The 18,354-nt window shown below is 32.1% G+C and overlaps 1 protein-coding gene across 3 annotated transcripts; it reads left to right on the forward strand.

Annotated features, from left to right (window-relative positions):
- The first annotated feature begins 11,774 nt into the window (after positions 1 to 11,774).
- On the forward strand, positions 11,775 to 17,950 carry LOC25496035 (ABC transporter C family member 10). 3 transcript variants are annotated; one of them, XM_039826630.1, is made up of 12 exons: positions 11,783 to 13,990; positions 14,120 to 14,440; positions 14,525 to 14,611; positions 15,122 to 15,709; positions 15,803 to 15,967; positions 16,098 to 16,392; positions 16,492 to 16,500; positions 16,585 to 16,706; positions 16,802 to 17,107; positions 17,188 to 17,248; positions 17,333 to 17,572; positions 17,686 to 17,950. In XM_039826630.1, the coding sequence occupies exons 1-12, from the start codon at positions 11,843 to 11,845 to the stop codon at positions 17,781 to 17,783; spliced, it is 4,440 nt and encodes a 1,479-aa protein (XP_039682564.1). In that variant the 5' UTR covers positions 11,783 to 11,842; the 3' UTR covers positions 17,784 to 17,950. The 3 variants fall into 3 exon arrangements, with proteins under 3 accessions (XP_039682565.1, XP_039682564.1, XP_013451758.3); XM_013596304.3 differs by having other exon boundaries at positions 11,785 to 13,990; positions 16,492 to 16,706; XM_039826631.1 differs by lacking the exons at positions 17,188 to 17,248; positions 17,333 to 17,572; positions 17,686 to 17,950 and having other exon boundaries at positions 11,775 to 13,990; positions 16,492 to 16,706; positions 16,860 to 17,063.
- Positions 17,951 to 18,354: the final 404 nt, after the last annotated feature.

Here is an 18,354-nt window from a genome sequence, read left to right on the forward strand (position 1 = left end):
AAGTGGGTGTATCCTAGCAAATACCTATAGGAGTTGCTAACATACACCCACTTATTTTTTAGAAGGTGTGTTTTAGCAACATTCACCTTAAAATGTATTTAACAACTTTTTAGTTATATCTTTGCTAAAATACACCTTAATAAAAATTAATGGGTGTATCCTAGCAAACCATATATATATATATATATATATAGCCTTATGTAATCTTCCAAAATCCCCTACCTTTGTGTGAGTTTTAAACTACTATGATTTAGTTAGTTCAATTCATTAATGACACCTGTGAAAATTGAAATTAAAATATGTAAGAGATGATGCTGTCATGTCTCAAGCGTGGATGACATATCTGAAGAAACTGAAAAATATTAAGAGGTGGTATGCTGTCATGGCTTAAGTATGGTATTTATATATTATACTATTCCTTCATTTCGTGTCACGTTTCTAAAAACAAATTCTTAAAGTGAGCATCTTTTTCAATGAGCAATGATATTTGAAGAACCATGTGCTAACAACTTCTATGACAACCTCCTTTTTCTCTCTTCTCATTGGTCAAAAACAATAGAGAGAGAAAAAGGAAGAGAGAGTAAAAATATAATGTGAGTATGAGAGAAAAAATTGTCTAAAAATTATCAAAAAATAGTTGTACAAATATTATTTCTCTTTTTCAATTTATAAATTTCATTGATTGATGGATAAATTACCCACCATTCTTCAAGGGTAATCTAGAAAAAACCTTAAAGTAATAAGAAAAGATAATTTGTACGATTTCTGTTTGGTTTCCTTGCATTTCTATTAAATTTTTTAACTAATGCATTGAGATACTCAAAGACAATTTTGTCAAAATAATAATAATAGTTAAAGACAATCAATTGCATATCAATTGCATGGTGTCCTTCAACCGTCTAGCTTTCAAATAGTAGATGATAGCCAAGTGTGTCTTATCGACACTCTCTTTCTAATACTCTTTTATTGAGTGAAATTCATTTGAATATTATACATTGAAAATGAATTCTGTATAAAATGGTGAGAATCACACGAGTTTCACCCATAAGAGAGCGAGTGTAGAGAACATTAAAAAAAGTGTTTGTAGCTTTTTTTTAACAACTTTAACTAATTGTGTTTTTTTTAGAGAAAATTTAACTAATGGTTTTAAATACCATTATAAAGCTGCATGATTTTAATTATTATTTTTTTGCAAATAAGCTGCATGGTTTTTAATAGAAAAGAAATTTCTTTTTTTGAACAAGTGAAAACCATACGATGAGAAGAATAATGTGATGGTGAATATACTTTCAAAAGCAGTTGGGTATGTTGTAGTAGAATGTTGTTGCTTGTGGTGGGTTTGGAGAGTACTCATGCATGTTGTGTTGAAGATATAAGACATGAAAGGCATGTTCATAGAGGTAAATTCGTAAAACGTTTTAAAGAGAGCGATAAAGTGAGAGAGTCATTTCAATTTGTCATTTGTCATTTGTTTTTGTCATTTGTCATTTGATTTCCTTGTATTTTATTATATTTTTTAACTATTACATCGGTGGGTTCAGAGATACTAATACACATCGTGTTGGAGAGCTATTGAGGTAGATTCGCAAAATATCTTAAAGAAAGTGATATGGTTTGCAACTCATCTCAATTTTTCATCTGACAAAATTAATTTTTGTAAATTCAATGCAATCTTTTAATATAGATGGCAATACAATATTTGTCGAAATATTAACCATTTTATTTTATGTCCTGCCAGATGAGAACCACATGCCCCATTACTATGCACAGGCAAATACCTTTCCAGAAAAAGTTTACCAAAGACAGTTATAAATTTCTAGAAACAATTTTCACAAGTACTTTTAGTAAAAAAAATTGAAAAGTTATGGAAGTTTCTTCCAAAAAGATTTTGAAAAATCGCACAAACAGGGTCCCCGGGCATGCCAATTTATTTACCGGTGTTTTTGGTAAACAACATAGCTAGTTTTGATTATTACAAACATGTACATGTTGTTCGATCTCTTTTCATAAAATACTTTAGTGTTCATCATATTTATAGGTTGTTTTATGAATACAACGGTTTTTTGTATGAAAGTAAAAGTCTTTCGACGGAAAGAAGTAAAGAAAAATGCAAGTAAAAAGGCTTAAAAGTTTAAACGTAGAAACTTAAAACAATGTAAATTGCATTGCATTTAAATGTAAATTAGGTGGTTCAACAAATCAGTTTATATAGATTCTGTATGACTCTTTTCTCTGGACGCTGGTACTTCGAGTGCTAAAATTTCCATAAATGATTTGCTACATGTTTTTCCTCTAAAAAACTACTATATATACATAATGAAAATAACTACAGAAACTAAACTACTAAGCACCACACTTCCTCGACTAGGAACTGCATCTCCCACGTCTAAATAAGAAACTTCTTCTTTTGAATTTGAATTCTTTTCCCTTCGACAGCAACTGTTTGGCTTCGCCAAATCTTCAATCTGAATCACCACCTGTCAAACTTCAAAACTCTTAAAACTCTTTAAAATGCTAAGTCTCAGTCTATGTCAAAATCTTTATGCTAGAGATAATATCTTTAATTCTTGAAAGAACAAAAGTCTAACTCTTACCGACAACATTAATTTAGCCTGTTGAAATTATAGGCTAACACACCCTTCACTTTTAATTTTTACCATTATATTATTCATTGTTAATAGAAGCAGAAAGATTAACACTTTAATGCCTATATTTATGCTAGGAATAATAATAATAATAATAATAATAATAACAATAACAATAACGGTCATGCTAACAAGTGTCAAAAAGGAGGAAATTTGCTAAGGAAATAACAATATAAATTTTTCATTTGAAAACACAATTTTTGATCTTTTTATAGAATAAATATTTTTTAACTTTAAAAGGTTTTTTTTTTTTTTTTGGGTGTTGAACTTATAAAAAAGGTTGATTACACATTTTCCAATTCCAACATTACAGAATACATTCTTTGTTTTTTAAAAGGTGCGGATAATATTTCTATATTTGTATTATTCAAAAAATAATTTCTAAAAAATTGCTATATTTGTATTAGTCCTAAATTTATTTATTTTTTTTGAAGGAAAATGTATTAGTCCTAAATGAATATACTCTGTTTTATATTTATGACAATCATGAATGTATTAACATATATTTGGTAAGGTTGACTTGGAAAAATAATCAAATCCGACACTGTTTTCAAAACACAAAATAATTTACTTTTTTCTGGTACAAAAGATAATTTGCTTTATTCCTTTTATCATAAAAATGATAATTCGCTTTATTTGTCAGAAAAAAGTATAATTTCCTTTAGTGGGTTAAACGTGGTATTGATAAATTATTTTGCATGGGAACACATTTTATAATTATGTGTGAACTTTCTTCATGTTCCCATCACATTCACGTCCTCTCTTCTTCAGGTTCCCACTGCAATGATGGAAATATTTAATTTTAGGGAAGCTTTATATTACAACTCATAAGTGGGCTTAGGTCCAACTAAAAGTGATAAAGTGATGTCGAACATATACACCCTTTGGTTACTATTATAAGCAAAATATCAATATTTTAGATTCATTCATTAAATGATGTATGTGGTATATAATAAGGCTTAATTGCACTTTTGGACCCCTATCTTTCCAAAAGTTGCGGTTATGGTCCCCTAACTAATTTAAATACAAAACAGCCCCCTATGTTTTGATTCTTTGACAGTTTTGGAACCCCAATCCATTAGTGAGGTGCCACATGTATTATTTAGAGGGCCACGTGGCACCTCACTAATGGACTGGGGGTCCAAAACTGCCAAAAAATCAAAACATAGGGGGTTGTTTTGTATTTAAATTAGTTAGGGGGCCATAACCGCAACTTTTGAAAAGATAGGGGTCCAAAAGTGCAATTAAGCCATATAATAAAGATCATATACATCATTAATTGAATGAATCTAAAATGTAAATTTTTTTTTATAACAGTGACCAGAGGGTGTATAAATTAAAATGAGTAAAACATGTCTGTTTTGCCATCCCTGAATCAATTATTAAGGAATAAAAAGAGAATTTTTTGTATTAAAAATAATTATGTATTAAAAATAATATTTTTCTACACTTTTTTTATTTTGAGGGAAATATTCTTCTAGACATTTAACATATTAAGTATACATGAATTCTAAAACATAATTACTTTTGTAAATAAACAACAAACCACAGAGAGATACATATGTTTTTATTAGAGATTTTTAATCTCAATTCTCAACCATCTATTTTGTATTGATGGTTGATAAGTATTCTTCTCATTACATAAAAAATTATATATAGTATGGTTAATGGACCATGGAGCTAGAGAGAAAAGAAAAGGAAAACAGCTTTAAACAAGAAAAAGGATGGAAAGGGAAAGAAGATGAACATGAGTGAACAAGAATGAGGGATGGAAACGAACGGTGACACTTGCAATGTCAGAGACTTCTACAAGTTTATCTTCATGTCAATAATTTTCATTGATATAAGCAGATAAGACTTTTAGGTGAATAGGGTAGCTTTGACTATCCCAATTCATTGATGATAAAAGCATATCATTTTATGAAAGAGCAGTGCTATTGATCGCAATTGGAAACATAGCAAATTTATCAAGAACAGATTGTAACCGTTAGATATGGCCTATACACAAATTTATCATGAATAAGTGCATTTGCATATTTAGCTATCAAATAATATATCATCAGCTATTCTAAATAAATCTTTTGCTAAAAATTTACATAATTAATTTTAAACTTTTTTTCATTTGACAATTTTTATTTTTTATTTTGGTACAATTTTGACACTTTTATTCTTTACAACAATTATAGAGCAAACATTTAAAACAGTAAAAATTCTAAATTAAGACTCAAATGAAATGGACGAAGTGTTTTTCTCAAATAGTTTATTTGTTTATATTAGAAAAAGACTTTTTTTTCGACCATTTAATTTGTAGAATAATGGTTTGGTTGTAAAGATGTTTTATATGTGGAATTTCGGGTTTGAACTCAGGTCACCATATTTCCCTTTTATGTGTGTAATTTTGTTCGAGTATATGTTAAGTTGTTAACCATTAGACCAATAAAAAGCTTCATTAACCATTAAGTTTAGGGTTATCATTGGATAACAAATTTTTAAGTTTGGATATATATATATATATATATATATATATATATATATAGGAAAATATATGTGTTTGAGTTTTGTAATAAAGAATCATTTTTTTTTTTCTAATTTATGGTAATATATTGGAAACTTCATATTGAAAGTGTAAAAATTATAGGATGATTTGAGACTACATGCCTAACTTCTCATTACAGCCTAAAAGTTCTCTAAAAGTGTATGTGTTATTGCATTGTAATTGACATCTAAAATTTCTTCAAGCCTATGGTAGAATGATCCATATTCTAGGATTTGAGTGTTAAATTCACAACATTTGAAAATTACTTTCGATAAAAATTTGTGACGTTGTGTGAAGAGGGAAAATAACTTGATTAATGATTTTTGAATGAGTTGTTTGAATTTTCAATCTTCTGTCAAATGAAAGTGACTTTGAATATGAATTTTTTGTAGGTTTGTATATGTTTGTTTTCTTGATGCTTGGAAGTGGATTGATTGAAGAGTATGATATGATGTTTGAAATTCAAATTTCACTCTGATCTGTTCGGGAACAGAGTTTATGGATACCGCGGCTGCGGTGCTTGTGTTGCGGTGAACCAGTACGATGGAGGAGGAAATCTGATGCGATTGAGGATTGCTTCCACGACAGAGGAATACCATCCAAGTTAGTGTTTGATTGAGATTGAAGAGAGCATAAAAGTGTGATTTTGAGATTGTATATGGGCGTGGTAGAGATGCCACACTTATATAGACAGTTTGAACATAATCATTCCCGCGTGATCCGGTGAAGGTTGGGGAAGACGGATGTATGTAGAGTTTATGGCCAAGATCGTTATGAGGTTGTGTTCCTATGCAGTTAAATGCACGGATTACCTTGTCAAAGTACCCTTTAGGTGGTCTATCAGTTTTGTTGGTTCTTCGTTATTGGGAAATTGTTGGGCCGAGGTCCAGAACAGTTACCCCCCAAGCCCTTATCGTCTTTATGACGTAAGAAGCTTGTTAATTACGGGTTTGACAATGAGTGGGCGGCCTCGATTCAAGAGATGCTTTTTCCACCAGTCTTGCGTTGCGAGGAGAGCTGCATTGGAGCATTTGAGTAGTAGTTGAAAAGTTTTGAGTAGGAACTGGTGCAACATTTATTACTAACAAACTGAAACGATCCCTTTGTAAGAGGTTTAGACGTGTGTCCCATGGTCTTGTTGATTAAGGTGACACGCTTGATAATGTTTGAGTGCGGTTACATTCTTCTAGGTGTGATCAAAAGTGTTGAGCTCTGCTTTTTCGCCTTCCAGCGAGTTTGATCGTTGATGCCTTCAGTGTTTTCACATCCTTAGCTTCTTGAATTAATGGCCGCTACTATGAAATCAAATTTAGAAGTAAGGGATCTCATTATCTTACCCACAACTTGTTAATATGACACAATTTCCCCACAAGCCTTCATCTGATTCACTACATATAGCAATTTGTAGATGTAATCAATGATCCTTTGATCATGCTCCATCAACATCAACTCATATTTCCTTCTTAATGACTGAAGCTTCACTTGCTTCACATTCTCACTACCTTCATAGTATTTTAATATGATATCCCATGCCTCCTTGGATCTTGTTATCTTTGAAATCTTCTCAAAGTGATTTGAATCTACATTTTGCTGAATGTAGAACAAAGCCTTGCAATCTTTCATCTTATGTTCTTTGAAAGTTGCTCTCCGAACTTATGTAGCATTTGCAGCAATATCTTCATACCCATTCTCCACCAATTCAAGAACATCTTGTGCTCCAAACAACGACTTCATCAATGCACTCCACCTTTCCCAGTTCTTTCCATCAAGTACCAGTATATTTGATCCAAAACCACCATTGTTGGCCATGATTGCTTCGCAAGAAACTTCAAAATTTTCACACTTCACTCGTGTTTCCCAGAAAATTCACCCTTCACAATTTCACCCGAGTTTCCCTGAATGTAAAACCAGGCTTCGATGCCAATTATTAGCGTGACTGTGTTTCTTCAAATGCAAGCAATCTCAAAGTTAGGGTTTGATGGAGGAAGAAGAAGATGAAGGTGGTTAGAGTTTGTTGGAGGTTGTTAAAAGAGAGAGAGAAAAAGAAGAATGAAAGTTATTATTTCATTGATTGTGAAAAAGTGAGTTACAAGAATATTTATATACATGACTTAGAGTGCAAGTCACTTGTAACAAACTAACAAACTTATCCAAAATTAAAGATAAACACAATTAACTTCTTCTAAGCATGATTATGGATTAATGAAAAACTAATAATTTTGAAGATCAAAATTTATGCCAAATGAATGACATATAGTTGTTTCAAATAAAAGTTCTATGACAATATTTTCAATTATCATGTAAAAAATGCAAGAACAATGAAGAATGCTAGAAAGACACGAATATAAAGTGTTCTTATGAAAGTAAAATTTGCATGTAATTAAGAATAATGCTAAATAGGTTAAATGCTGAAAGGTAAATAAAATGAAAGTAAAAAACATTTTTTTGGTAAGAAAGTAGTAAAAGATTTCGAAGAGTAAATTGTGTGAAATGTAAATCACAAAAAAAAAATAATAATAATAAACCAATTGTGCAATTTTTAAACGTCTACGTCTTTCGACTTTGCTGCTCCATGTTAAAAATACTATGTCAAATCTTCAACTCTTAGTTCTTAAAAAAAATCTTCTAAGTCTCTCTTTTTTGCTTCAAGTAATCTAGTTGTTAGAAATTTACCCTTTAAAATAAATAAACAGTGTATCAGAGATTCGAAATTCGATCACTACATATATTATACCGTGCTCCTACCAACTAACCTAACTTCATGGAGACAAAAAAGATAGAAGCGGTGTAACACAAGAACTTCATGAGGTAATCCATCCTAGAACTCTTGTTTTACCTTAAACTTCACAAAGTTAAATTTGTCAAGAGTTTGGTTGAGATGTAAATAAAATATAGTCAACACATGATTCGGATTAAGTTGGATTGTCCTTATCCTTTTATCTTTTTAGTGAAAATGATTTAAATTTTACATTTTGTTATATTTTTTTCCTTGTCGTTGGACAATGTACGATTCTGGTTTTTTTTTATCTTTTTTCAGTAAATTTTTGTTTTTCAAAAATACAATATACATCCCTTTTTATTTTTTTAATCTCTAATTTTTGTATAGTATTTTGTAAATTTATCATTCAAATTATATTCACTGTCCCAATTCCATTTGTTTGTCTTTCCTTTTGTTCCTGGTTTTTACTAAAAAAACACCGTCAATTTTGATAAACCATATTGCATCCACACATGTGATCATTTATGATACTTTTATTTTTTTTTTATTTTGTTTTTTTTTGGTACAATTATACTTTTATTTTTAATAAGATCTGTTTATGATACTGGCACATGTAGAAAGTCAAAGAGATTAATAAAAAAGTTGTAGAAAATCAAAGAGTTGATTAAAATATGTTGTTCCAAAAAAAAATTGGCTTTTTTTAAGCTCAAAACATAGTAGAATACATCAAAGCATTCTCGCTAGTGCATACCATAGTAGAATACATCAGTTACAATATCAATAGTTGAAGCTCAAAACATAAAATAGCAAAAAGGAAAAGAAAAACATCACAAAAATTAGTCAATACCCAAACACACAAAAGGGTTAAGCCACCAATGTAAGTTTGCCTTTAGCCACTAAAAAAAAGTAGTTTGATATTATCTAATAAATGGAGTGCTAGACTTTCTTTATTATTAAAAATTATGTTGTTTCTTTCCTTCCAAATTACCGAGGTGAAGGAGAACCATATTTGAAGCATAATAGCACTAAGATTTAGCAACACCTGCTAAATTGAACGAAATGATCTAAAATACCTGTTGGATAAACCGAAGGAATCCCAAGCCACTTACGCACAAGATGCCAAAGAGAACCATAAAGATGATAACCCAAAAACATATGATGAGCTGATTCTGGGTTACCACATCCGCTAACACAAAGCAGAGAGTATTAGGGATAATGCATGGTCTAAATAAATTGTCCTTTGCGGGCAATCTATTACTAAGTAGTCGTCAAATAAATAAAGACACCTTCGGCCCTTTAAGTTAGACATATAATATAAGTCAAATAAGTCAAATAATATAAGTCAAATACCTCCCGCGGTCCTTTAAGTTATATGTTTATAACAGATTAGTCCTTTAAGTTGTTTTTGTTACCAAATGGTCCTTTAAGTTATTTTTTGTTACACATTGGTCCTTTATGTCATATAATATTTATACTGTCATCCATCTTTTCAGCCAACTTCGTTAAAAAGTGTTTATAGACCATTTAACATTAAGATGGTAGGTCCAAAAGTGTTTATGACATCAAACACGATTACTTATACAAATTTTTTTTTCTTGTTTTTTAATTTCAAGTTTAATTTTACATATAAACATTTGATCAACAATATTACAAATCAAGTAATTGGTCAATTTTGTTTTGAATCAAGACGAATAACACACCTACGAGCCTTAGTTTTGATAGCAATAAATTTGGACAAACCAACTTAACATTAAACATCCACATAACACATTTTGATTGAGTTTGATGAAATTAGGATAATGGTGCAAATATTTTATGACATAAATGACCAATTTATTACAAAAAAATAAATAAAGACTAACTTATTATAATCATATAATTTAAAGGACCACAAATGGTATTTGACTTATAATATAACAAAACATTCATAGGCTCATAGTGAGGGGGACCACATTGCTCACCTTATTGAAATTAGCATATAAAATCATAGTTTGTTATTAGTAGAAAAAAAAAATTGAAAAACATGGGAGGACCACGACCTCCCTTGACCCCTGTGGTACCTCCGCCATTGTCCACCACCACCTTCCAGCACCACTTACCCAACTGAGCAATATACTACCCCCCAATTTGTCTAACCCCTTAACCTTCTTGATCCTTATTTACAGTCCCAATTGACTCAAGTAAGTTTATTATGATCCTCACTTAAAAAAATATATATTTAAAGAGCTTGGCACATGTCATTAAAAATTTAACCAAAATATGTATCATTAGCACTACTGGTCTCTGCTGTCAAATTATAACAAAACACGTTTTCACTTTATTCCTCTATTTTTATTTTTTATTGCAAAACTTTATTTCTCTACATATAAAGTCGTTTCCACATCCATCAAGGCATAAAAACTTCATTGTGAAACCAATTAAGGTAGTGTATGTTACTTACACTACCTTTACTTTTTTATCCATTTAAATTTGCTATTTTTTTTTGTGTTACTTGCATTGCTACTATTTTTTTTTCATGATTATTTTTGTGGTATGAAATGCTTCAGATTTTTTTTTTCTTCCTTCAACTGAGTTCAATGCATGCACTTGACATTCTTTAATTTGTTTTTCTTCAATTGTATTAACTTAAAGGGTCATGTTAACTTGTGTCCTAAGGGCACAAGTTAAGGAGTTTAAAATGAAAATTAAAAATAAATTTTACTGGTATATTAAAAGTATAACTTTTGCAACATTTAAGACATTGAATGCACAAATTCCAATAAAAACTTTTTATATTTGGTTTCTTAACTTATGTCCCAAGGGCACAAGTTAACATTTCCCTAACTTAAATGTTATGTCATCACGTCTAAAAGGTTTCAGTTTGGGTACCACTTGTGTACCATTAAGGTACCAATGGTATATACCATCGGCCAATTAGAGTGTCCCACCTACCAGAATGGTTGAAATTCACTACTAGAACCTCTCGAGTTTCCTGCGGAAATACCTACGGCTCATGGTGAAAATTCCGCTGGAAATCACCAGGGATTTAGGTTCCCAGATATAAACTTCGTTGCTAATTGTTTCTGTAGGATTTTAGAAGCCGCATAAAACTTTCCTGTGGAATTTTCCTCAGGAAAAATATCCGCAGGAAACCATTGGTCAGAGTTGGAGGAGTTACCCTTCCGGTGATCTCCTGTGAACATTCCACAAGTAATTCCGCAGTAAATGTCGCACATAATTCCCCAGAAATATCCCCAAAAAAAGATAATATGAATTTCCAAGTAAGAACCGCAGGAAAATTGTTTCCTGAGGATTTACCTAAGGAAATATTATCTGCAGGAAATTTCGTTCAGTAAAAGAAATGGTAGCAAAATCCTCAGGAATTCCTGCGGAATAACTTCCGCTGGAAATCCGCAAGAAAATCGATAAATTCTATTAGTGAAATTCCTGAGCAGTAAATAAATATTAATCAAGTGATTAGCAATGTACTACTAGTCCATTAGTACATATGTGGCTGTCATTGACAGAGAATAAATCACATTAGGACCGTTTGAAATTTAAATATCAAAGTAGTTGTGGTTAGATGTAGCTAAATGGATTGAAAGTTTGCTACTCTTTATAGAGGGTTTATATATAAATAGTCATAAGTAGCATTAGGTATATTAAAGAAAGTTGCTTGAAGTTGCAATCAATCACTAAATCAATTATGTCTAGATTTTCTTATGTTTTCAAACTTTTCAAGATTTCAGCTCTGGTCCCCTTTGGTCCTTATTTTTGAAACATACTACTCTAGAATTAAAAGATTTTTTTGGTCCCCTTTTGAAGGAAAAGTTGCCTTCGTTTATGTTGGCATATCTACCCTCATTACTCTTCCCTTAGAATTTATGGCTGCCTTTAATGAATAGATAGCTATTGTTGGCAATTCTCTTTGCTTTTTATTGATGGTTGAATTTATGTATTAGTATGTTTCAATTTTTTGAGCAAAGTTTTCACTCTAAAGATATGATTATGTTGCAGATTTTTTTTTACCACAAAAGAGAAGGTAAAGATAAAATGCAAGATATTTGGAACGTGATTTGTGGCGATGATGATTCAGCTTGTTCTTTACTTCAAGGAAAACCTTTCTGTTTCGATTTCGAGGTTCTGATGAATCCTTCTTCATGCATCAACCATTTGTTGATCATTTTTCTTAATCTGTTGTTGCTAATAATGTTGACATTTGTTATGATTCAAAAGTCTTTGGCGAGGTCAATTCAGGATCAGACTAGAGTGGAAAGGTATTCAAAGTTGCAGCTAGTTTCTGCAATAACCAATGGCTCTCTTGGTTTGTTGCATTTTTTCTTAGGCATTTGGATTTTAGAGGAGAAGTTAAGGAAAAACCTCACTGTTTTTCCTCATACTTGGTGGCCACTACAACTTCTTCACGGATTTACATGGATCTTAGTTGCTTTAACTATAAGTCTTCTGCCGAAACAACTTCCAAGAACATGCTTGAGACTGTTTACTATGCTTATATTTTTTGTTTCTGGTATTTTATGTGCTTTGTCCTTATCTTTTGCACTTAGCAGCAAGGAACTGTCCCTTAAGATAGCTTTAGATGTTCTATCTTTTTTGGGAGTACTTTTACTGCTCTTCTGCACATACAAAGTATGTAAAGATGAAGATACTGACAAGGAAGTAGATGGAAGTCTATATGCCCCTTTGAATAGCCGGGTCCTTGATGTTGATCCTGTTCGACATATAAGTCTAACCCCATTTGCCAAAGCTGGACTCCTTAGTCGGATGTCATTTTGGTGGTTGAATCCACTGATGAAAAAGGGTCAAAAGAAAACACTCGAGGGCAAAGACATCCCAAAGTTGCAAGAGTCGGATAGAGCAGAAGTATGTTATTCGTTATTTATAGAACAATTGAATAGAAAAAAGCAGAAGGATCCATCATCTCGATCATCGGTGTTATGGACAATTGTTTTTTGCCACCGGAGAGAGATTTTGATATCTGGATTCTTTGCATTTCTCAAGGTACTCACTCTTTCTTCTTGTCCTATAATATTGAATGCCTTTATACTGGTGGCTGAGGGTAATCAAAGTTTCAAATTTGAAGGTTACTTTTTGGCAATCTCACTTTTGTTTATCAAGATTTTAGAGTCCCTATCTCAAAGGCAATGGTATTTTCGCTCAAGGGTTATTGGTATGAAAGTTAGGTCATTACTTATTGCATCAATTTATAAGAAACAATTGAAATTATCCAATGCTGCTAGATTGATTCACTCTAGCGGTGAGATAATGAACTATGTGAACGTGGATGCCTATAGAATCGGAGAATTTCCGTTTTGGTTTCACCAGACATGGACAACAGTCCTCCAACTATCAATTGCATTAGTAATTCTTTTTCGCGCTATTGGATTGGCAACAATTGCATCGTTGGTGGTGATATTTTTGACCGTGCTTTTGAATGCTCCACTAGCAAAGTTACAACATAAGTATCTAAGTAAACTTCTGGTGGCCCAAGATGAAAGGTTGAAAGCTAGTTCTGAGGCTCTGGTGAACATGAAAGTGCTAAAGTTATATGCATGGGAAATGCATTTTAAAAATTCCATTGAAATCCTAAGAATTGTTGAAGAAAAATTGTTATCTTCAGTGCTATTACAAAAGGCATACAGCCTTATGCTCTTTTGGTTTTCACCTACTTTGGTCTCTGCTGCTACCTTTTTGGCTTGTTACCTCTTGAAAGTTCCTCTCCATGCAAATAATGTTTTCACATTTATCACAACCGTGCGCCTTGTGCAAGATCCTATTTCAACCATTGGAGATGTTATTGGAGTGATCATTCAAGCAAAGGTTGCTTTTTCTCGGGTTGTGAAATTTCTCGAGGCACCTGAGCTTCAAACTACTAGTGTCAGAAAGAGCTACAATGATGAGAAGTTAAAGGGTTCAATTTTAATTAAGTCTGCAGATTTTTCATGGGAGTATAATATATTGATGGCAACAATACGAAACATTAATTTAACGGTTAGAGCAGGGCAAAAAATAGCTATTTGTGGAGAAGTTGGCTCAGGAAAATCAACTTTATTAGCAGCAATTCTCGGAGAAGTACCAAATACTAAGGGGAAAGTAAGCTTTTAATCCTTCGATAACATTCCTATACTTTGTTATACTTTAATTTACTATAACTAAATTAAATTGGAGTGTATTTTCATGTCTTTTATTCATTGGTGTTGAATTCTCTTTTGTAATTTACAGATTGAAGTTTATGGAAAGTTTGCTTATGTTTCTCAAACAGCTTGGATTCAAACTGGAACAATACAGGAAAATGTTTTGTTTGGATCACCTTTGGATACTCAAAGGTATGAAGAATCACTTCATAGGTCTTCACTGATGAAGGACCTTGAGTTGTTTCCGTATGGTGATCTAACCGAGATAGGAGAGAGAGGTGTTAATCTAAGTGGGGGTCAAAAGCAGAGAATTCAACTTGCTCGAGCTCTTTATCAAAATGCTGATGTATATCTCTTGGATGATCCTTTCAGTGCTGTTGATGCGCACACTGCAAAAAATTTGTTCAATGTAATCGATTCTACCTTTCTTTACAAACTGTGATTACATCATAAGATTCATTCTTTATTGAAAAATGACATTGAAACTTGACAGGAATACATATTGGAAGGACTCTCTGAAAAGACAGTCGTTTTTGTGACTCATCAAGTTGACTTTCTCCCGTCATTTGATTCTATTTTGGTAATTTCTTGCATCTTAAGGATGTTTGTCCTTGTTTTTTTTTACAGAATACTTCTTCATGCAACAATAATAATTGTAAATATATGGAATGTTTGTTTTTATATGGTTTGCATATCACTTCTTGTTACTCAATGTTGATCTTTTCTGCCTCAACTACCGTACGAAACCTAGAGGATGTGAATAGGGTTCTTTAGAAATTATTGTAAATTGTTTCCTTTTCTGCCTCAATTACGGTACGAAACCTATAGCAATTAATTTTAGGGCTCTTAAAACCATTCAGATCCATATATTGATTTCCGCACTTGCTTCCTGCTTTTTTTTTAGTATATTTCTTCTCTTCTACTACTTTTTCAAGCCTCCTTGTACTATTTCAAGGCTTTTCGAAGAAAAATATTTGATATTTGACATTTTAATTCTTATTTATTGTTCAAACATTTTTATGTCATTAATGTCATCTTTGACTTGTGTACTCAAAATTCTTAATGAACAATTCATATTTTCTTACCACAGTTGATGTCAGGTGGGAAAATCCAACAAGCTTCTACATATCATGATCTACTAATCTTTAGCCAAGAATTTAAGGACCTTGTTAATGCACACAAAAATATTGGCAACCCTAATCATCTTTTAGACGTTACTTCAACCCCAATACATTCAAAGTCTAGTCGAGAGATTAAACAATATTCCATAGAGAAGTCGTCTAATGCTAAATATGGTGATCAATTCATTGAGCAAGAAGAGAGAGAAAAAGGAGACGCAGGGTGGAAGCCTTACTTACAGTATCTGAATCAGAAAAGCGGCTACATATACTTCTTCGTCGGTTCTCTTTCTTATGTGATATTTGTGATCTGCCAGATATCGCAAAACTCATGGATGGCTGCTAATGTTGACGATCCTCAAGTCAGCACATTGCAATTGATTACAGTTTACTTGTTGATTGGAGTTAGTTCTACGGTTTTCATTATAATCAGAGCTCTACCTGCAGCTGCTTTGGGAATTCAATCATCAAAGGTTTTATTTAGACAGTTAATGAATTCTCTTTTTCATGCACCAATGTCTTTCTATGACACCACACCCTTGGGAAGGATACTTAGTAGGGTAAGCTTATTAAATTATTTTTACCATACATATGTAATTGATGAAATAATATATTTTGACTAATGTTTAATTAACTTCTTCTTTTTTCTTTAGGTATCATTAGATCTGAGCATTGTGGATCTTGATATCTCTTTTAACCTCTCATATTATATAGCATCCAATATAACTTACTATTCAGGTCTAATAGTCTTAACATCGGTCGCTTGGCAAGTCTTGTTTGTGTGTATACCAATGGCTTATGTTATTATTCGTTTACAGGTAAATGACATATCCAATTTGAATCATATTGCATTGATAAAATGGTGTCTTTATTTTTATCAACTTTTGTTTTATTGTCATTTTATAATGTGTTTTTATTAAATTTTGGCATTCCTTTATTTTGTAATAGAGACACTACTATGCATGTGCAAAAGAACTTATGCGGATGAATGGCACGACTAAATCCGCTGTAGCTAATCATGTAGCTGAAACTACTGCTGGAGCAATGACAATAAGGGCTTTTGAGGAAGAAGACCGTTTTTTCAACAAGAATCTTGATTTAATTGATGTCAATGCTAGTGCTTTCTTCCACAGTTTTTCCTCAAATGAGTGGTTGATCCAACGAGTAGAAACAGCGTATGCAATTGTTCTTGCCTCTGCAGCATTTTCTATTGCTATGCTTCCATTAGACACTTTATCATCTGGTGAGACTTTTCTTATATTCATGAAAATCATATGCTTTTATCAGCAATGCATTATCTATCTTATTATGCAAGTTTCTTATTTTCTTACCATTGCTCCAGGTTTTATTGGTATGGCCCTTTCTTATGGCTTTTCATTAAACAGTGCCTTAGTATATACCATTCAATACCAATGCATTCTCGAAAATTATATAGTATCAGTAGAAAGGATAAATCAATACTCTCATATACCAAGTGAGGCCCAAGAAGTGAGTGAAGGAAATCATCCTCCAATCAATTGGCCAGATGTTGGAAAAGTTGAAATAAAAGACTTGAAGGTAATTCAAAATTATTTTTAAAATGTGAATCATATTGTTCAGAAAAATTGTGAGATGAAATAAAATACATAATTTATTTGCTTATATAATTCCAGATACAATATAGGCCTAATGCACCTCTTGTACTACATGGTATCAATTGCATCTTTGAAGGAGGGCACAAGATTGGTATTGTCGGTAGAACTGGCAGCGGAAAATCTACACTGATAGGTGCTTTGTTTCGTCTTGTGGAGCCCGTGGGAGGCAAAATTATAGTCGATGGAATAGACATATCATCTATTGGCCTTCATGACTTGAGGACAAGTTTTGGCATAATACCTCAGGATCCTACGCTTTTCTTTGGGACAGTTAGATATAACATGGATCCTTTATCTCAACATTCTGATCAAGAAATATGGGAGGTACTTATATTTAATTTCTAAATGTTTTAAAAGTTTGTTTATCCTAGCAAATATGGATTAATAGTTACTTCCATGTGAAGGTTCTTCGAAAGTGTCAGTTACGAGAATCTGTCAAAGATAAAGGTGGCTTAGATTCCTCAGGTACTCTTTCTAGTTCGAACTTTGAATACTGCAACTAAATTTGATGCAATAACATTTTTTGAGGTGAATTAAAATGTTATGCAGTTGTCGAAGATGGATCAAACTGGAGCATTGGACAAAGGCAACTATTCTGTTTAGGGCGCGCTCTTTTGAGGAGAAATAGGATATTGGTGTTGGATGAAGCAACTGCATCAATCGATAATGCGACTGATTTAATTCTTCAAAATACCATTAGAAAAGAGTTTGCAGATTGTACAGTGATCACAGTAGCACACAGGATACCAACTGTGATGGATTGCAATATGGTTCTTTCCATAAGTGACGGTACGTTCATATCGAATGCCGAGTAAATAATTAGATTAATCCTTAAGTGATACTTTCATATGATTCTTTACTTGTTTCCCTTCAATGAAATGAAATTTGTGATTATTTTACAGGAAAGTTGGCTGAGTATGATGAGCCAATGAAGTTAATGAAGAAAGAAAAATCATTATTTGGACAACTTGTAAAGGAATATTGGTCTCATTTTCAGTAGTGAAGACTGATTTTAGTACCAACATATTTATTATCTTTTTTTTATATGCATGAGATTAGCAAAATCCAAAATGCCAATTAAAGTGTATAATCTATTTCTATCTATTTATCATGATCTGTACATTTTGAATAATGTCACATTTCAGCAATTACATTCCTTTCATGTTATATGCTTTTATGATCTGATAATAATGTCATAAAGGACTAACAATCTGACTAGTTCACCAATTTTTCAATTTGCAAGACTGAGTTCGAAAGTACACATCCAAAAAAAAATTATTTTGTCCTGTGGAAGTATATGTACGTCAAAACAAAAATAGTATTTTTCCTTCTCGAACTACACTTCTAAAATCATGCATGATTTTTAGAAATGTGGGGTGAGTTGCACTCTTCTAAAAAAAAATTAAGAGGATATGACCTAGTATGTGACTACTTGGTCTTCAACGTCGCCGTAACGGAAGGACAGTCAAGATTTAGGCCACATTTGATTGTGATTGTCTCTAATATCAAGGATCACAATTTGTACAAACAAATAATAGCTCAAAATATATTACAATGTTTTTTATCTTGTA

The sequence above is a fragment of the Medicago truncatula genome, chromosome 6, assembly GCF_003473485.1.
Source record: "Medicago truncatula cultivar Jemalong A17 chromosome 6, MtrunA17r5.0-ANR, whole genome shotgun sequence".
Classification (NCBI taxonomy): domain Eukaryota; kingdom Viridiplantae; phylum Streptophyta; class Magnoliopsida; order Fabales; family Fabaceae; genus Medicago; species Medicago truncatula.

Bases quoted from the DNA above. Each gene is read 5' to 3' on its own strand.
- LOC25496035 (XM_013596304.3), top strand. From the start codon at position 11,843: ATGTTTCAATTTTTTGAGCAAAGTTTTCACTCTAAAGATATGATTATG. The intron at 14,612-15,121 runs GTAATTTCTTGC...TTCTTACCACAG, and splicing joins CGTCATTTGATTCTATTTTG to TTGATGTCAGGTGGGAAAAT. The intron at 15,710-15,802 runs GTAAGCTTATTA...TTTTTTCTTTAG, and splicing joins TGGGAAGGATACTTAGTAGG to GTATCATTAGATCTGAGCAT.